The sequence below is a fragment of the Arvicanthis niloticus genome, chromosome 14, assembly GCF_011762505.2.
Source record: "Arvicanthis niloticus isolate mArvNil1 chromosome 14, mArvNil1.pat.X, whole genome shotgun sequence".
NCBI classification, from domain to species: Eukaryota; Metazoa; Chordata; class Mammalia; order Rodentia; family Muridae; genus Arvicanthis; species Arvicanthis niloticus.
In genome coordinates this window covers 73,577,505-73,598,181 of record NC_047671.1, presented here as the reverse complement: position 1 = coordinate 73,598,181, position 20,677 = coordinate 73,577,505, and the positions used below count along the sequence as shown (strand labels likewise).

Sequence of the window (20,677 nt, the reverse complement as noted above, 5' to 3'; positions counted from 1 at the left end):
AGGCCTCCCACTGAGCCCTGTCTCTTGAGGTCTCCATCACCTCTCAGTAGTACCAGGCCAGGGAGAAAGGCTTTAGCACACAGCCTTTGGGGGACAGCAGGCCACAAACAGGGCTTCTTAACTGCCAACTCTGTCCTGGAGTTCCCTCAGTGTGTGATCTCTTAATTAAGACGTGTTCACAACTGACATTTCCTTTCCTAAATCAGTTTTCAGAGCTCTGCTTTCTCCAGGTCTCATTTCTTTCTGAAGGGTCTAGAAATCCTGTTAATATTTAATTAGCTCTTACATTATTTACACATCCGAGCATCTGAGCCATTATTGTCCTTTAAAGAGCAAGTGTGGGGTGGTACTCCCTGCGGGTGGTGCTACCTGCCAGGTGCCCTGAGTTAGAGGTCAGGCAACCCCATCTGAGGAGCAGAAAGCCTCACAAGTACCTGACTGGATCACACGTCCATTTTCCCAGCTGCATCCAGGTGTAAGTATTCAAGTGTATATTTTTTAAAAGTATTGTTGTATGGGGTGTGTGCGTAATACAGGGGTGTACAGAGTGGAGATCAGGGCATAACTTTGTGGAGGTGATTCTTTCCTACTTTTTTGAGTGTCCTGGGGATCATACTTAGCTCAGCTGGTTTGCACAGCCAGCATCTTTACACACTGGCTCTTAATTGTATTTTTTCAGAGCAAAATATTGATTCATTGATATATTTGCCTACTAGAGAAAAGACCCTAATCTTTTATCTGACAGGGAGTCCTGTTTTCCCACCAAGATAATTCTGTACATGAATGATAACCAGATGAGCCCTTTACAAAAGATGGGATCGGGAGCTGGCTGTGCAGTGGTTTACAGGGAGGAGGTAACCTTTGAGGATGTGATCATCTAGTTGATTCACGGTGGTGAGATGTGGTTTGTTTATACTGTAGCAGTGGAGGCTAAGACAGGGTCTAGGGGTGTTCCTCCTGTGGACTCCCAGGCCTCTGGGTCGTGCCACACTGCTGCAAAGCCCCCATAAGGAACCAACCTGCTTTTCTCAAGGCTATAACTGCTACTTGGCTGTCTCTCTCAAGCATGCTTTTTTCTTCCTATTGTAATCCCCTCTCATCTTGCCTCGGCCCCTCCCTGGTCCCCACTGCAGCCTTCCCATTCGCCCACTGCTTTTGCATTTGCAACTACACTTTTGAACTGTTGAACTGCCATAGACTGAGAATCATGAGTGGGGAACTCAGTCTTAAGTTGTCCTGTCAGCCGGAGCTGAGGCAACAAGGAATTCAAACCTCAAGTTGCCAAGGGTGTTTCCCCAGTGTTTTAGCTCTGGCTTCTTTGAAAGTAGGATGTTCTCCTACAACCTAATAAACCATGTTTGTCCTTGGGCAAAAATACGGAGTTTAAGCCTTAATATGTGCAATCCTGGAATACCACAAATGATAACTAAATTTGCCTTTTTTTTTTTTTTTTTTTTTTTTTTTTTTTTTTTGGAGCTGGTCCGGAGCTCATAGAGACCAATCTACCTCTGCCTCCGAGTGCTGGGATTAAAGGCATATGCCACCATGCCTGATGTTTCTTTGATTTTTAAAAATAAGTGGAATCTAAGTAAATTAGTATTTGAACCCTAGATATAGCTGAAATTAAAAAAAGACCCTCTAGACTTTTCAAAGAAAGCCCAGCTTGAATCTGATTTTAATGTCTTCAGCCACTGATCCAGGTCCTCCCACTGTGGGTTTCAGGCTGGCATGTGAGTCCATGGATACGTTTCCTGTTTTATAAGATTTAGAACAATGACCTTAGAAGATGTTGTGATTTTATACCTATTCTTCTGAAACTTTTACTTAATTCCTTTTCACTGGATGTTCTTTTTAAGGCTTCTTTTGGGGTGCATCTGTACAAACAACTCCTAGCTCCTTTTCTGCAGGTACCCCCCAGCATTCAGGCCTCAGAGATGACAGCTAGCCTTGCCTAGGACTCTCCTGCTCTTTCTGCACTCACACAGAAAGCCAAGGCAGTTATCTGTAATATTAGGAAGCCTGTTGTGAAATTACTGCTATTATGTCAGTCAGTATAGCTCCAAAGGGGTGATTTCCTGCAGTTGATGATAATATCAGGTTTCGGTGACATCGCCTGGAGCACTTAGCAGGAAGGAAGAACCCAACCAGAGAGGATATAGTCCCTTATGTTTTCAGTTCCTGACTCTGTTGCTACCCAGGAATCCGGGAAAGGAAATGGATACTCAGGCTAAGGATGTAGCTCAGTTGGTAGGATGCACAAAGCCTGGTTCAATCCCCAGTAACACGTAAATTGGGCATAGTGGTGCACACCCATATTCCCAGCACTTGGGAGATAGAAACAGAAGGACCAGAAGTTCAAGATCGGCTTCTGCTACCTAGTGAGTTCAAGGCCAGCCTGGGCTACAGGAGATCAGATCTTAAAGAAAAAAGTTCATGTTCATTAGAAATGTCATAAATGGGCTTTGTTTTCTATGATGTGGCTATCTAGGCACATATATGTATATGCATGCACTGTTAACTCACACCCACCAAGAACCAGGTCCAGACGTAATGACAACTTGAAGGCATGCTCAGAAACTTATATCCCAGCGATTACAAAGTCACCCATGTTCTAAGTGGCTGCCATGTTGGATCCTATGCGCCAGCTACAGCTGAGAAGATTCTTGGGTCCTTTCAGTCCGTTTTCCTCCATCTTGCCATCCCCACACCGGGCTGTTGTGAAACCCAAGATTTCTCAATACCCTTTCTAGTCTCTAAGACTATATGAAGAAAGGCCCAGAGCAGCGTTTCTCAACCTTTTGGGTCACATATCAGATATCCTGCATAACACTTATTTACATTAAAAATCAAAACTTATGAAGTAGCAACAAAATAATTTTATGGCCAGTGGTTACCACAACATGAGGAACTATATATTAAAAGGTCGCAGCATTTCAAAGGTTAAGAACCTGGTCTAGGGGACCCTTTAATGCCTGGGACCTGGAGGCCACACACTGGTCACTGCTCACAGGAGTGCCCTGACACGGCTAATAGCCTGTTACCCCCATGCTCCTGACTCCTCCAGGCCAAAAGACCACCCATGCCCTGTTCACATGCAGGCTGTGGGTTTTGCTTACAGCTGGGAGCACTCGGTCAAGGAGTATTGATCCAGTGCCAAGCAGGGGGTGGGGGCTATGGTTATCACCCCCCCTGAGGATCCCTCTGATGTGCTTATCGCCCTCCTGTCTCTAGGATTCTGGCACAGTTTCCTCGGTGAGCAATGGCCTGAAAGAGAAACATTTGAGGCTACAGACAACAAATGGCTATATTTCTTTGGGGAAGAAAATGGGGGAGTGTAGCAAGGGAGGAGCTAATGTGGGGGGAGCTAATGTGGGAGGAGGGAAGGAAGAGGAGGAGCTAGGAGGGAAGGAATGGGGAGGAGGAGAAGATGGCTGAGGCTGTTCATGTGTCTCTAGCAGTTTAAGGTAGTTATAATATCTAGGTTAGGTATTGGGTAACAACGCTAATTGTGTGAGCATCTTGTTAATTGAGCATTACCAAATATATGTACCAACTGGATAGCCATTAAGTATTAAGAGTCTTCATTCTACTGGGCACCTCGGGATGGCGGGTATTATCTGGGCTCAGCCAAGCTTTGTGGAGACAGCGTGGGAGATTGGCAGAGCCATCTCTCACGCTGGCGTTTTGTAGGTGCCAGGGCCACAGTCAGAGCTGAACTTCGGTGAGAGAAGCTGCCGCTCTTGGCCTCAGGCCTTGTCTAGTGGGGAACATGGCGGCCCCATAAGAACAAGCCAGATTGGGTGGTGCCATTTTAAATATTAACCTCAACAGGGGAGATGAGAGCCACATTGTTAAACACATTGAATGTGACTGTATGGTTTTGTCATAGAAATTACCAATGAATTGAAGCACTAAGATTTAGCCCAATATGGTAGCTATTAGCCAGTTACTTTAAGTGGCTATTTATATTGATTAAAATTTCATACAATTAATGTGGGCACAGTGGTACATACCTATAACTTGAACACTATAGGAGGCTGAATCAGAAGGGCCACGGGCTAGCATAGGCTATATTGTCACACACACACAAAATTCATACAACTGGCAATTAGCTTTCTTAGTCAAATCATGTTTCAAGTGGTCAGTTGTCACAAGTGAGCAGTAACCACTGTGTGAGACAGTGCAGATGCAGAGGGAGTTCTGTTGGTTCATGACCCATCCTGAACCCTATGGGACCCACGGCACAGTTGAAGGTTTGTCTCTATGTTATTACTTATCTCACCCAGCTTGGCCTGGCCAAGCCACAGTAAATATTATATTAGAAGGTCTAATGACATAACGGGAAGCCAGGGGGAAATGTGACACTAGCAAGTCACATGAATTGGCATAGGTATCCACAGAGGCAAGGTTGAACCTAGCCTGACCTCCGTCTCTTTCTTATGGACCCAAGTGCCCCTGGGCACTTGGACAATTGCCCGAGTCCATGAATCTCTAATTTCTGCATAGGGATGGTGGCTTGACTCAGGGAGAATCCTGTATGGAGCATGTGTTTTGTGATAGTTTCATTTCCCCATGGGAAGCACCCGGAAAGAGTGTTGGAAGAGACATAGCTGGCTTGGTTCTGTCAGCTGTGTTGTGCATATCTAACAACTGACTGGAGCCAGGCTGTCCTGAGGATTCAGTGAGTCTGAGCAACAGCTGAAAGGGATTTCATAGGAACCATGCAGCACCATGTGACAGCTGACTATGCGGAAAATGCTTCAGTTGCTGTACCTATTAGATAGTATGCAAATGTAACAGGCAATAAAACATTCCTCCCCCGGGCTCTTCAGATACAGGCTGGCTTTAATGTCTATCATTCCCCAAGTCTTCCTGACCCCGGAAGATGATCCTGCATTTATATTAATGCCAGCCTTCAAGTTTTCACTAGGTACACATGTCTGCTACACACACACACACACACACACACACACACACACACACACATACGGGGGGGGGGGGGAGGGAGAGGGAGAGATAGTGCCATGGTGTACTGGCCACCATCTTTAATTACTGAATCTTTGGAGAACCACTGTGGGTAGCTGGTATAACTATCAGAATGGGGGGGTGGGGTGTTGGGAATTGGCTAGTTTCAGGGTCCCCAATGGACTCTGTAGGTCCTGCTTTCTCTCTAGTGTGCTGGGCGTCCCAGGAGCAGATTCAAAGTTGGCACAGCATCTTTGGAAGGCACATATGTAATCCTGGAGACCCCAGCCCTCGAGGGGACATCATAGAAAGACTTACATACATACTAAAGTAGTTCCCATGCTTAGAACATCTGAATGTTCTACTATCACTTGGATGTCTTATGCCTCCTCCTACAGTTTTGGGTCTTGCTATGTTATGCTCCCAAACATGGGGTGTAAGTTTGGCATTGGAAGTTACATACATAGGGAAGATCTCCAGGAAGTACTGGTTTATGACATGCACTGGAAGGAGGGAGGAGGGGAGGGGAAGGCCCTACAAGCTGAGAGTTCTGAAAATTGTTCACTTTTGTCCTATGTGACTTTGATGTTGTTTTGAGCATGGTGAACCATGTTCTCTCAAGAAAATGGCTCCAAAACTGTTGTGTTGCTGGGAGCAGAAGGTCTGTCTGTCTGTTGATTTTTGAGGACTGTCCGGAATCAGACTCTGCCTTCACAGGAGCCAGTGCATCCTTGGCCTGCCCATAGATCAAAGCAGGGTTCAACTGAGCTGGAGATACCTTGTCTTTCCTGCCCTTCCCCCACTTATCACTCTTCAACCCTTTCTCTCTTTTTCCTGGGTTACCTTTGACCTTTCCATATTACTTTCTCTTGCTGAAGTTCTCAGTCTCTGGTATGGAGTCTTCAGGCAGGTCCCATGATGAGCACTCTGTCTGCCTAAAGTGGTGCTCGCTAGCAAGTACAGCGTATTAGAGACAGAAGCTGGAAGGCAGTACCCAAGCATGGCTGCAATATAGAGCCCCAAATGCCCTGTTTTATCCCATACTCCCTAATACAATGCCTGGACATAGGAGCCAAACTGTAGTAGGTAGTCAGAATGGCACTAGGTGACTCTGGAGGGAACGCTCAGTCATTGACACAGTTATACCTGGATAGTCACAGGGTGCCCATCTTGTTTCTCCAGGGTGGTTCCATGTGTTAGGAAGAGCATTAAATATAAAAACACTCCCTACAACCTACTGTCTTGGTGGCCTTGACAAGCCTCAATTTCCTCCTCTGTAAAATGTGCTAATGGTAATTTCTACCTATGACGCTGTTCGAAAGAACCAAAAGAATGGTGGCAAAAGGTATTAAAAGCTGTGCCAGGCTGCCAAATGCTGACTGTGAGATCCCTTTGGTGAGAGAGCCACAATGTCACAGTGTCCCCTATTGTAGTGTCGATCTTTTCATTACCTGGAAGCTGCTGAAGACACTGATCTGTCCTAGCTGATACAGAAGAGTAGCAAGGAGAGGTGATCTTAGCACAAGAGACCTACTGTCCCTACTCAGGAAATATATAACCCCCCAGCTGTGTCTAAAAACACAGAGGCCATGACGATAATGGTAACCAAGGGTTTCTAAACCCTACCTTCTCCTCGCTTTCCTGTTTGTTTGAATTTCACTTACAGAAAATCGATGGAGGGAGAGAGATGGGGCGGGGGAGGGAGAGGGAGAGAGGGGCTTCCTGGAACACCTCCAACAACCTCCAAGGAGAAGCAGTGGTTGCCCCACCCCATGGGTTATTTTATCAGTGTGACTGTGCCATCTCATGCAGTAACTGTCATTCTTTGAGAAACACACAAAAGCATTTTCTCTTGGCTTATCCTTTCCAGGGACCTGAAGTTGGATGGAGGGAGACAATCAGCAGGGGCCATGAGCCTGAAGGAGATCATTGGCCTTGAAGGTGTGGAACTGGGTGCTGATGGGAAGGTAAGGTTTCCAAGTTCTGAGACAGCAGATACCTCAAGGCCCAGAGTGCAGCGTCAGAGAGTTAGACCGTAAGACCTACTTTCGAGGCTGGGGCAAGTTGGGGCAGACTCCTAGGTGCATTGTGCCATGTCACCCAGCTCTGCCAGTATGTCGACAGAATCCTGCTGAGCCAGTAACTTGGTAGAAACATGGTGGGAGGCCCAAAGGTATGTGCATTTCTTTGCTAACGTTGTCTACAGCTGTTTGGACAATACTCACACACTCAGGAGCACACATTTCAGGATCAAGTGATGCTTTGTTTGTCTGTGAACTAGAGGGCTCAGTAAACGTTTTGGCTTCTCATGATCCCAAGAATCCCAGGGCTCCTCATCCCCACACGGTGACCACTAAACACTCACAGTCCTGTATCCACAATACAGAGAGCTGCTAAGTTGAAGCCCAAGGAGCAACCTTTTAAAGATGCACTGGACTTTCTGGTGCTGGGCATAGGGAGGCTTCATAAACCCCCAAAGCCTGTGCTTCTGTGGGGAAACTGTCCCAGAATAGCGTGCTTGCAGGTGAGCTCCTTACCCCTTACATCTGTCATGACATGATCCTTAGTTCAAGCTGCATGTGGGGTGCATATACAAGGTGCTTCCTGAGGCAAGTGAAGAGAAGTGTGCCCACCCATCTTCATCCTAAAGGGTGAGTGCTTACCCCGGAACGAGGAATTCTGGGGTAGAGTTGAGTCATGATCAGTCCCTGTGGGGAAGTGTGATAGGAGCCTTCAGCCCTTAGAGATTCCTGAGGCCCGGTGTGTTCCTGAATTCCTCCTCTGGGTTATGAGATGCCTTACATCATAAACCTCATGCATGACTCAGCACTCCAGCACATTTGGAGGCAGTGCCTTGTCGCCTGACACATGAACATTTTGCCACCTACCAGCAATAGTTAAAACAGATGGGATCAGTCACAGCGTCATAGTCTGGAGTCTGCTCAGGTGAGGGATGGCTGTGAATGCAGCACACATTTGACACAAGTGGACACCAAACAAGCTGCGTTTTCCAATGCCATTAGACTCTAGAATTGCATGTTGTTTTTTTTTTTTTCCAAAAAGCAAACCTAATCTTAGAGTAGCAACGGGGCTTGTTGAGAACGCAGGCCCAGCCTGCCCCGGGCATAACCACTGCTCTGTCTTCTCCCTTTCAGACAGTGTCTTATACCCAGTTTCTATTACCCACAAATGCCTTTGGAACCCGCAGAAATACCATAGACTCCACCTCCTCCTTCTCCCAGTTTCGGAGCCTGAGCCACCGAAGCCTCTGCATGGGCCGGGCTGGCAGCACCCAGGGGAGCCTTGACGCAGGTAACCGTGGCAGCAGAGGGGTTTGGTGGTTCAGGGTAGGGAGTGCCTAGGCTTACAGGACAGATGGGGTCTCCAGTTATGTCAATTAGAGACTGCAGGTGAGGTTGGGGTTGGGGCCTATCTCAGGCCACACACACACACACACACACACAAACACAAACACCAGAGATGACCTCTCTAATTGGTTGCTCAGTTACCAGCCCCAGGGCAAACTTTTGTGGAAAAGCCAAAGCTGATGCAGTCTCTCAGCCTTTTAGCTCTGTTCACCTGTGTTCTGTTGCTGCATCTGCCTTCTGCATCTTTCCATATCACTGGGTCCAGAAGTGTAGGGTGAGCATTTCCTTGTCCTTGACCTTTGCCCACACTTAGGTACAAGGATACAAACTCTTCCAGAGAAATTCCTGGTGAGGACCAGGGAAACAGCTGGCAAAGAGCTTGCCATGAAGCTAAGGGCCTGAGCTCACATCCCTACCATCCGTGTAAAGGGTAGGAATGCGCTCTGTGTGTGTAATCCTAACACTAGGGAGCCAGACAGGCAGACTGCTGAGTTTTGCTGGCCACAATTCTAGCAGTATTGGTGAACTCCTGGTTTAATGAAAGTTCCGTAGGTCACCCTGCCCCTGTCCCAATGTTCCCACCACCTATAAAAGTCACTGCACCTATGTTTACTGAGACTGCCATGTTTGGAATACGATTGACTGGCAGTAGCCCATCTGGCATTTTCCCAGGTCATGGCACTGAATGATTTCTCTGCAACCATAGAGAACAGGCAGGTGTAGGGCTGGCTGCATTCTGTGACCTATGTGGGTTCCAACAGGTCATTTATGTTCTTCCAGATCAGGGAAATGGATACATAATTTGCTAACATTTAAAAAGAAATCAGAGTGATAAGAACCTGCCAGTCTTTTGTAGATTCGTGGGTCTCATGGTCATGCAGAAATGACCCTTAAAGTCAGAGCCATTGGGGTGACTGTGACAAGTGTCTCTGAAGCCACCTTGGCATTAATGGTGTCCTAGCATTCTCCTGGCAGCCTCAAGTGCAGGGCCCCTAATTACCATTTGCTTGTGATATTCAGGAAGTGACCTGGGAGACTTTATGGACTATGACCCAAACCTCCTGGATGACCCCCAGTGGCCTTGTGGCAAGCACAAGCGAGTTCTGACCTTCCCTTCATACATGGTAAGTAGTCCTTGGTAGTGGCTGTCTGGCTTGGTAGTGCCCATAGCTTCCTGAAATGGCCCCAGGTAGCTCACTGGACTTTGCACCTAGGACATTTCATTGAGTTCACTAGAATATCCTCACTCAGCAAATGTAACAGGTACCCTACTATGTGCTGGGCTGGTTGCTTCCTCATTCATCAGAGAACACAGTCACAGTCCCCATTCTCGTTGGCCTCAGTCAACAGTCTAACAGCAAACAAGTAGACAAAAGACTACAGTCATGATGAGGGTATAAATGTCATCCTGAAAATGTGATAGGAGTTGACAGGGAGGGTCAGAGGTAGGTTTCCATGTGTGTGCAGGAAGTGGGGTTGAGGCCGGAGAGTGATGACTGCATCTGTAATAGGCCGGTGGCTCCCAAGAGGCTCACTAAGACTTGGAGTTGTTTGAGCAGGTTGCAAAAGGGCCTCTGTAGAGAGAATATCTTGTGTATTCTATGGATGCCTCACATGTCAATTAAAAAAACCTATGGCCTATAGGTTAGAAGAATATAGACTAGAAGGTGGAACATCTGGGAGGCAGAAAGAATTCTGGGACAGAGCCAGGCATGGGAGATTCACCAGGAAGATGAGCACAGGTAACGAGCCTCGTGTGGCAGAATGCAGCTTAGAGTAAATGGTTATAATGTGTTATGATCTAGTCACAGAAAAGCTAACTATATGGCCAAAGTATCTGTAAATCTATTTTGAGTCTGAGTCTTATTTCTGGGAGCATGAGGCTGGGAGGAAGAATCAGGACCAAACTTCTATAAATGGCACCTCATGCTGGGTGCCAAAATGTTGTGATAAAAATTAATTGGGGGTTTCTACTTCACCTTTGATCATTCAGTTCCCAAATAAAAGCCATAAAAACTTTATATTTATAATTAGCCTTAAAAATACCAGAGCTGGGCAGATATCAACCCCCTATGCTATTTTGTCTACTTCCCTGTCAATAACCTGAGCCATCACTTGCCATGTTCTGACTGGGCAGCTCCTACTCCAATTGGCCAACCCTCATGGCCATGTTCTCAAGACTCACCTACCCATGGTGTGTTTTCTCTTCACCTCTCTCTTCTCTCCTCCTCGTGGTCTCTGCCTCAGATCCCAAGCCTTGGATCTGAAAAGCTGCATAACTCTCTTCTGCCCAGCTACAGGCTGTAGGCATCTTTATTCAACCAATAATTTAAAATTAAGGAGCAAGGTTACAAAGCATCAGTTGGTTGTACACGAGAATCTGCTCCTCCCTGAGGCAACCAGAGCTGGTATTTAGCACTACAATACATAGCAACAGAGCAAACCTCACTCACTGGAAGCCTGAGGCTCACAGTGACACCCTTCCCAGTCTGAGGCTGGGCTCTACTGTCCGCTGGCCCCTGCACTTCCTGCTCCCACTACACTGGCTCATGGGACTGTTTGGCCTGTAGATCCTCCTGCCTTACTTTGCCTCCTGAAGCCACAGTCAAGGATGGACCATCTCAGTAGAGGACCCACCGTGAGACCTTGAGACTGCTGTCCAGTGTTAGGGCTGTGCTACGAATTTCAGGCCCCATTACAGCCATTTTAAGTGTGCAGCCTCATGAATTCTGTCACTGACCTTTGACCCCAATAGAAGTGTAGTTTTTCTTAATTGCAGTGCCTGCTTCAACTGCAATAATTCTAGTCTAATCTAGTCTAGATTAGATTAATTCTAGTCATATCTTCCTGGGTGAATCTCTGTCATAGAATTCTTTCTGCCTCCTGGATGTCCCACCTTCTATTCTACCCTTTCCTGTAGGCCATAGGTTTTTTAAATTGACAGGCGAGGCATCCATCTAATTTCTGATTTCTTCAGTAAGACTACCACTATTCTGATTTCTGGAACTGTGTTTGTTCACCCCTTCTGGAGGATGCAGGTGACCCTCAGTATCATCCGCCCAGGTTCTAGATGGATCTGCACTTTCACTGTCAAGGTGAAATGACAAAGAGCACGTGCCACCATCCATGGGAGGTGCTACAGGGTAATCCCCCCCACTGCCCCCTCCAGAGTAGAAGTGACACTGAAGTGACCTTGCACCTTCTTATATGTAGTTTAATTGTTGACCCAGCAGGTCACTCCCACACTCACCTATCACGAAAAGGCACAAGTCAGATGCTGAACTTGTGAACTTGAAACCTCAGGGGGCGGGGGGGGGGGGGTATGAGGACACAGGGTAGCTGCGCCTGTGGCCCAGCCGGCAAAGCCGTCATTGGAGGTGACCACAGACCAGGAAGGCTGCCTGGCTGCATGCAGGTTCTTGTAGAGTATTAGCTAGTGTACAGCCACAGAGGACAGGAAGCTCCTGTCAGAACCGAGGCTTCCTGTGCTCCACTGCCTTCTGTATAATTAAGTTTCACTAGAGAGTTTGTTTTTATCATCAGCACCTTGCTTTTTCCTCTCCTGTTAAAGGGTGTGGATAGCAATTTAGAAGAGAATGTAAGAAAGACGTAGTAAGGTCAACACAATTAACCCTGTGCGAATGATCCTGTGAATCCTTTTCTTTTTTCTGTCCTGCTCTGCCATGAGAAGGAAAACTGACAAACACTCCTAATGATGTCTGTAGATACCCACATCTCCGCAGAACACCTGTTGGGTGGGTCTCTGATAATAATCTTTTCCCATTTGTAGCAGAACCCGAGTCCTTTGGTCAGTATCCTTGCATTGCCTGTAAGTTGTAGAAATATATCTTAGAATCCCGTTTTCCAGGACACTGAAATGCTGAGCAATGACAAGTAGGAACTCAGAAGAAAGATTCATTCAGCCTGCTTGGTGGTTGGACTCCGCCCCTGCCTCCAGAGATATAATTTTTTATTATAATTGCTTGTTTTCATTAAGCATTATATTGGTGGCTCAGGTGGTCACCTGACTGCAGAATAACCAAGATGTGAAGCATCTGTAGTCCGTCAGTTGTCTGACGGTGCTCTTGCCTCACAAGGCATGCTGACCCCCACAGTATCACCAACCCCATGTGACACCTCTTTCTTCAAGGGCCTGTCCTCCAGGGGTAGAAAGGCACCAAAGGCAGCCCCAAGCTGTTCAGGCCACGAGCCCATCCCCAGAGTTTCCTTATTATTCACTCTTGTTCTCAGAAAGAGGAGTAAGTGCATGGGACAGCTGAAATGCCCATCTGCTGCTGATTACACAGATTTAGTCCCCAGCCATCACCTGCTTAATTACCTGAGCAAGCAGAACGGCTGCCTTCCCGCTGCCCCACTGAACTGAATGCTGCTGGCTATCAGGCTGGTGCAGGCGGAGCAGAACTGAGCGCTGATGTTTGCAGGGCTGGAAGGAGTTGCCCAGATCACTGGTACTACTCCTTTTTAAGGTGTGATGGGGAAACTGAGGCAGTCTCCCTTCCTTGGGATGTTCCCACCCAGGGTCGGGTTGAATTCTGGCCCCAAGAGACAGTAGCAGAGTGGGCAGCCTACCTGCTCCTGTTCAGAGCTGCATGTGAGAGTGCTCAGCGGAGAGAGGCCAGAGCTCCACCGGACCCGCCAGCTCTAGACACCCAGTTCTCCAGGATCTTTGCTGAGGCATATGGCTCCCTCCCCTCTGCTCCTGCACTGGAAGGGGCCTTCTCTCCAGGGCATCACAGCTGGTACGTGAGCTGGATGGAGTCCAAGGTCAGCTCCTTGGAGGCCCCTCCTTCATGAATCAAGGTGGAATAATTCTAAAATCAGTGTGCCCCAGTGTCTACCACAGATGCAGTAGTTATTTACACCGAAACAACCATGCTGTGAATTTTTTTTTTTTATCTTTTCAGGGTCTTTTTCAGTGATATTTCTCTCTTTCTCTTTCTCTTTCTCTTTCTCTTTCTCTTTCCCTTTCCCTTTCCCTTTCCCTTTCCCTTTCCCTTTCTCTTTCTCTTTCTCTCTCTTTCTCTCTTTCTCTCTCTCTTTCTCTCTTTCTCTTTCTTTCTCTCTCTCTCATTTCCCTTTCTCCTTCCCCCTCCCTCTCCCTCTCCTTCCTGCCTCTGGTAGGGTGGGCATCGCCAGGCTCCTTTGTGGATCTCACTGCTCTGGACATTGTCTTTTGGCTGGGTTCCTCCTCTCGGCTGACCCTCCTGGCTTCTCACAGCCAGAAAGCTGCAAACAAGTGCAGCCAGCGGCTTTACTTTGGATGCATGATCAGAAACTGTAGCCCGGCCCTGCTGTCGGACACAGCTGCAGGCTGTGAGGCACCTTTTATCAAGCGGGTAATGCTCAGGGCTTCCAGGCCAGGAAGGGGCCGCACCCTGTTTTATTAGCACTTTGATTTTACAGTAACACACCTGGCAAATCCCAGCACTGCATGGTTTTATAACTAGTGGGTTAGACTGGTAGGTAAGCTTACAGCATCAACTTGGTGTTTAATTTATTCTCCCCCAAGTCAGAAAGGGTGGCTAGCAGGGGCTAGGAATCCCAGGCCTGCTACGGAGTCTCTGATACTCTGGCTTTACTGCCATCACTGCAAGAGCAGCAGTCTCTTGGGCAGCTGGGATGGCCAGCCACCAAGGGTCACCATACAGCTCCCTCAAGGGAAGATGTCAAGTTGTCAGGGCTAGTCACACTTTGGTATTTAGCACCTGTAGCTCGGAAGCAGTAAAGACTTCATCCCTCCAACACCTCCTAGGGTAGAGGGTGGCTGTTCTGCATCCTAGAAGAAGTGAAGGCAGATGGCCACTCTGGGTGCTGTCTACTGGGCCTGATTATACATCCCAGGCAGCAGAGTGAGCAGAATACAGTACTGGCCCTCCAGGGTAGGTGTCCTGTGGCCACCAACAGAAAGCAGGTATCTGGTGGTGATGCCAGGGGAAGGAACTGAGACCTAAGTACTTAAAAGAGTGCATACCAGGCTACCCAGATGCTGTGTGGCTGAGCTGGGCATAAAACCAGAGCTCTGGCTGGGACTCCCTGAGAAGCAGGAACAACACACAAGATCACACCAAGTAGGGAGAGGAGGTGCCTGCAAAGCCCCGCCCCCTCAGACCAAGGTTAAGGATGACTCTTGGGAGGCTGAGCTGGCACTGGGGGTCGGGGGAACGAGCACTCTGCCTAGGGGAACAGGTAGAATCAGAGTCCAGCAAGGCCACACAGCAGCACCACTATTGTGGCAAGTACTACATCCCCCTAGGAGATGCTGTGACCTCCTGTGACCTTAGGCCATGTGTTCGATCTGATCTGCATGATCTGGGCCCTCTGCAGATGCAGATGAGATGGTGAGGTCAGTGGAGGGGAAGGCAGAGACCTAATGCAGTTGTATTTGTAGAAGGGACAGAAAAGACGGCAGAGGCGGTGGCGAAGCATCCCTCAGTCTTGGGTACAGAAGCTTGGGAGGGGCAAGGAAATTTCTAGAGACAGAGTAACAAAGCATTTTATTTCCACGAGGACAGCCTACCAGCCTGCTGATTCCAGCGAAGTCTCTAGGACAGTCTGCAGTTGTCAAAGCTACCCAGATTGTAGGAGCGTGTTACAGCAGACAAGGAAACCAGAATGGCCACTTCCTGTCCTCAGCCACCTTCACACAGCAGGACTCACTACCACCCTCTCCCTGCACTTCACTGTCCCCAAATATAGCCTGCCTGACCCCAGAATAGACTGAGGGAGACAGGCCAGAGTGACTGTTTCTGGGCCCTCGCCTCAGTGATGGGGATTGTCACAGCGTACAGCTATCCAAGTTCACTGATGCCTTCAGTGTCCCTGGAGCAGCCACTCTCCTGGATACTGGTCCACTGGTCCCACCCGGCCTGTCCCCTTCCTGTACTTCCTGTGAGGAGCATCTTTTTCTGGGCTTCCTCTGCTGCTTACCCTAAAGCACTGCCAACCACTCGGCAGCAAGATGCTGAGGCGGTGAAGAGGGACTGAGGCTGTGAAGAGGGACTGAGGCTGTGAAGAGGGACTGCCAACCAAATGAGATACAGCATCTACTGCCTCCCTGAAAATGGAGCAGGGCTTCTTGTTTGAGCAGAGTCTATTTCTAGGCTTTGACAGAAAGAGCATTTTGCTGAGGAGCCTACACACCCCTCAAAATGTATTCTCTAATTTAGGAAAGACTCAAGGTGGGCAGCATGGTGGTACATGCCCAGAATATAACACTTGAGGCTAAGGCAGGAGGATTGTGAGTTTAGGGCCAACCTGGGCTACATGGTGTTACTCAGGAGACAGGTGAAGCTCAAAGTAGATAAGCAAGCCAAATGCCAGATTGGGGACAAGCCTGTTCAGTACTAGGAACAGTCACAAGGACATGGGTCTGCAGCTGGAAACAAACACACAGTAGGTCAAGAATAGTACAGAATGTCACATGTGCCTGCAGGAGGCATCCCTGTAAACTTGAGAGTTTTGCCATCTACCTAGTTGGAACATCTCCTACCGAGGCCTGGGCTGAGGGTCTCACATTAACACTCGGTTGCCCAGACTCCATTCATCTCACTACCAGGAAAGGACCCCCAGCTCCTTGCCCCAGAGCATGGGCTGGGGCCACTTGTAAACTGCAGTCCACTTGTTTCTGTTACAGTTCACTGCAAAGTTCAGCATCCACTCCAGGTGGGGCTGTGCTTCTGTTGGTAACATGCTTGCCTTGCAAGCCTGAAGACCTGAGTTCAGCCCTCAGTACCTATGTGAAAAGGGTTGGGCATGGTAGCACCTTTTTAGTCCCAGATCTGAAGAGGTAGAGAGACAGTAAGTATCCCTGAAGCTCCTCGGCTGGTTAGCCTAGCCTAATTAGTGAGCTCCAGGTCAGTGAAGGATCCTGTCTCAAAGAGGTGGACCACCTTCCTAAGGATGATACTTGAGGTTGTCCTCTGGGCTCCACATGTTCTTGTACACACACACACTTGTGCGCACCCACCCCACACTCAAAGTGGAGTGGTGGAGTATTACACGGTAGGTTTAACAGGTAGCACTAACAGGCATCTAGGGAGCCTTACCTGTGGGATTTGGACTCTAGCTTCTGACCAACAACCAGGCTAGCTGCCAGTACTCAGGTAACTACCACAGTTGGGAATCTGCTACCTCTACTGCTGGCTGAAGACCAGGCCGCTGTTACTAGGTCCTACACCTACAAAACAGGTATCCAAAGCCAGTGAGTTAGAACTCTGCAACCACTCTCGGTAGCAGAAATGACAGAAGTGCCTCTTCTCCAAGGTTACTCTCTTTGTACCACAGCATCCAACAGGAACAACCAGAAATCTATTTATCACCCTAGCTGCAAGGGAGTCAGGAAACGTAACTGCTAGTTTCCTGGCCTTTATAATGGAGTAAAGCTTCCCAGACGGAAGCAGAATGTTCATGGAAGGTTAGTCATAAGGGAAGCAACCTGTGTACCAGGGAACTTAGCTAGATGAGCCCCAAGACACAGCATCATGTAATAAGTTGTAAACAAATGTTAGTTGACAAGGATAATCTGACGCACAAGTCTCTGGCTCCTAGGCCAGAGGCTGAGTGTTTCTGCTTTGACTTTGACTTGATGAAGTTGATCACTTCTTTGTCTCTGTTTATATCCACACCTCTTTGTGACAGCCTCGTGAGTAGGAAGCTAATCTTAGCTCTTCCTTGTCTGATTGTGGAAGGACAGCCTAGAAGACAGTATGTACTGCTGGCCCTTCCTGTAGCTTGTCAAGATGGTACAATCTTCTCCACCGCACTAGGCCTCAGTTTCCTGGCTTGAAAGATGAGATGAGACACATTCAGAAACTTCAAGAGAAATGTTAGGTGTGCTTTCAGACATCCCACATCCAGCCAGCTACAGGGCTACTGCAGGGAGGACCTGGGCTTGTTGGAAAATTCAGATGCTCATTGGAATTGAATATCCTGGCTTGGATACTCATCTGGTTTCTCATCTCCCCAGATGTCACAAAATTGTGAGCTGCTTTAACAGAATTGAGCCGATATTGCTACAGTTAGTGTTTATGCTCCGGAGAAAGAAAAAGGCATTAAGGTCACTTTGAACTAGGCTATCTGTGGCTTTTAGCTGCCACCAAATGCAGTTTGTATGCCTACTCGAAGTCTCTTAAGCTGGGTGTGGTCCAGTGTTAGAGCACTTGCCAGGCACACCCAAAGCCCTGGGTTCAATTCTCAGCACCACCGAATCTAAAAGATCATTAAGAATCACATCAAACCAAATGTTCAGAGAAACCTACTAACGTTAGCCAGGGTCACTAGGAAAATGTTGGATGTGTTTTGTTGGCAGTGGGCCATCCCTGGAACGCCGCATCACAAGGAGTAACAGCCCCTTCTTATGGAAAGCCAGTCATCTGCCAAAGGTGACCTCTGTTGTCAGCCAAAAGAGACCCTTGGCATGTGCACTTCTGCGATGAGCTCAGGCTAAATGTGTCACCCAGTGAAATACTAATTCAGAGTTAAATGTGCAGAGCACTGAGCAGGGAAAGCAGAGCACTCGCAGGGCTCAGGAACCTGTCTTCAGGGACAGGCAGAATTTAAACAAGGGACTGTTAATAATAGTCACCATTACATACATATAATGGAATGTCACTCTGCTTCTGAGGGGAAATTCATATTCAAGCTACAGTGCAGCTGAACCCGGAAGCATTAGCACTGAAGAAAACCTGTAACGGAAAAGCAAGGGCATTAGTCTACTTACAAAGTTAGGCTGGTGAGATGGCTGAGTAGGTAAGGATGCTTGCCACCAAGGCTGACAGCCAGAGTCCAGTTTCCTGAACTCGCATGGTAGAAGAGAGAATCAACTCCCACGAGTTACCTTCTGCCCCACCCAACCTCCATACACACATGCAACAAGGCAAAAGCAACCATATACATATGTACATACACATTTAAATGAATGTTTAAAAAGTATCTAGGTGTGATACTCACATATGTAATCCCAGTAGGAAGAATGCTGAGTTCAGGGCCAGTCTTGACTGCCTAGAGCCCTGTCTCAAAAATAAATGAAAAGATGTCGGTTGCTAGGACTCAAGAGAGTAGACAGGGAGATGTTCCTCGGGGTATGGTGGTGGTGATAACAGTTACATAATAATGGGAATGTGCATAAAGACACTAAATGGAGTCCTAAAATGGTAAGTTTTATATATAGTCACATTTTGCAAAAACGAAACAGTAGCTAGAATTTGTTGAACATCTATAATGTGCAATGAACTTGTAAAGGGTTGGGAGGTACGACCTGAGATGCTGGATTCTCTTACAGCCAGGCTGCTGAGTAGGCTGACATGGATTTAAATCCTGAACTCCAAATCCCAGCCCCATGCCTCCGAATCCTTCCCCCTGTGGACAACAGGCTGAGGCACAGGCACTCGCTTGATGGTCTACTGGCTGCTTTGAGTGATTCTGGATTCTGTCTCCTGCTGCAAATTGGGCTTAGCTTGTCCATTGTTAGTACGTCTGACCCAGGGTTGCCTCCTCTGTTACAGACCACAGTGATTGACTATGTGAAGCCCTCAGATCTCAAGAAGGACATGAACGAAACCTTCAAGGAGAAGTTTCCTCACATTAAGTTAACACTCAGCAAAATCAGGAGGTATGGAAGCCGCACATGACCCTGGCCTTCCCTCCCGGCCCTTCCAGCACATACTGAGCTCATACAGTGTATTATAGTTCTTCTTGTTCCTCAGGGAAGGAAATACAGTCCCGTTCACTAGACACTCTTCCGTTGCTGGCTGACTCGTGTCTGAATGGCGTGGGAGATCGCAGGGCATCAGGCATTGGGCCAGGCTGACCCCCTAGTTGACACAGCTCTTGGGGAGATGTTCATTCAGTGAGAAAAATGCTATCTGCCTGCAGCTTGGCAGCTCAGTAAAACAGAGGTTATAAAAAGACAGAGAGGATGGATCTGGGCCTGTAGCTCAGTTGGTAGAGTGCTTGCTTCTCATGTACACAGCCCTGGGTTCAAGTTCCCTCACCAAACAACCCAGGCATGGTTATATGGTCCTGGCACTTGGGAGACAGAGGCAGAAAGTTGAGGGTCAGCTTAGGATACATGAGTCATGTCTAAAAAAACAATCCAACCAGAATGGGCAGCGTTCAGGTCCTGGCTTTCTGAGACACAGCCTAAATAGAAGTCCATAGAATGGGCACCTTAAGGCACAGGAACTTCACCCACCCAGACATGACAGCCACCAAGACAGCCAAAACACAGACACATGGGCCCAGATTTCCCAGACAGATGATTGGATGGGTTTGTGGTGACCCACATCTACCAGCCGCTCACCCTGCCAAGCTAGAGAAGACTTGTATTGTGGTGTCCACACAATGCCTCCAACTCACCAGTGTGTGCTAAGCCCCGCGGAGCTCCTGGAATGTGTGCTGGTTTTACCCTGTTGTGTATCCTGACACAGTTTGATTCTGGCATGTTCCAAACCAAAGAATAAGAAAAATGAAGCACCTGCTGTGTCCATCCATGTTGGCTAGGCAGCTTCCCCACAGATACCAGCGGGGCTCAGGTCCAACCCTTTGCCCACCTAACTTAACAAGTGCAATCCGTAAGCTTGCCAAGCTTAGACAGAGCACCTGAAGTAATTCTAAAGTAAGTATGGCTCTCCTTTTTCACTTTGAGGAACCCCTCCCATTTTGCTCAGTACTCAGACCTGAACTATTTCCAGTGGTGTCCTTCCATGTCCTATGTTTGGAGCCCTGCCTGCCAATAATCCTTGGACCATACTGTGTCTGTCTCAGTAGACCCACAGGCCCCAGCTACATGGTTTGTTCCCACATCTACTGTGGATTCATCTTGGCCCACATCCCCTGTGGGAGTAAAATAGAGAAAATGTTTTCCAGATGCTGTCGTAGCCTTCTTGTGGGTCCCCTGAGCTGTCTCAGGGCTCCCTGCTTCCTGTCTTTCTCTAGCCTGAAGAGAGAGATGCGGAAGCTTGCCCAGGAGGACTGTGGTTTTGAGGAGCCCACAGTGGCCATGGCCTTTGTCTACTTTGAGAAGCTGGCCCTGAGGGGGAAGCTGAACAAACAGAACCGGAAGCTGTGTGCGGGAGCTTGTGTGCTGTTAGCAGCCAAGGTCGGAAGTGACCTCAAAAAGCATGAAGTCAAGCATCTAATTGATGTAAGTGAGCTGCGTCTTGATGGCCGTGGGGAGGGGTCTCCTGGCAGGCAGAGGACCTTAATGGCTAATAGAGATAAAGGTTGTGAAATCATTTGTAGAAGAAATGGATGGTCTACCTGGGTAAGACTAAAGGTCCAGCATGGGTCATGACCTAAAAACCGTCCTCAGGTACCACAAGGGA

At 48.0% G+C, this 20,677-nt stretch overlaps 1 protein-coding gene across 4 annotated transcripts in view; it reads left to right on the top strand.

Moving 5' to 3' along the window:
* Cables1 (Cdk5 and Abl enzyme substrate 1) overlaps nucleotides 1–20,677 on the top strand; it is a 103,839-nt gene that overhangs the window by 78,736 nt on the left and 4,426 nt on the right. For 3 of the 4 annotated variants that reach the window (XM_034518651.2, XM_034518650.2, XM_076912987.1), the window contains 5 exons: nucleotides 6,836–6,932; nucleotides 8,121–8,277; nucleotides 9,354–9,457; nucleotides 18,857–18,963; nucleotides 20,289–20,496. In XM_034518651.2, the coding sequence (XP_034374542.1) occupies nucleotides 6,836–6,932; nucleotides 8,121–8,277; nucleotides 9,354–9,457; nucleotides 18,857–18,963; nucleotides 20,289–20,496 (673 nt within the window). Of the gene's footprint in view, nucleotides 1–331; nucleotides 476–6,835; nucleotides 6,933–8,120; nucleotides 8,278–9,353; nucleotides 9,458–18,856; nucleotides 18,964–20,288; nucleotides 20,497–20,677 lie in introns of those variants that run through there. The other variant, XM_076912986.1, reaches the window with a different exon arrangement.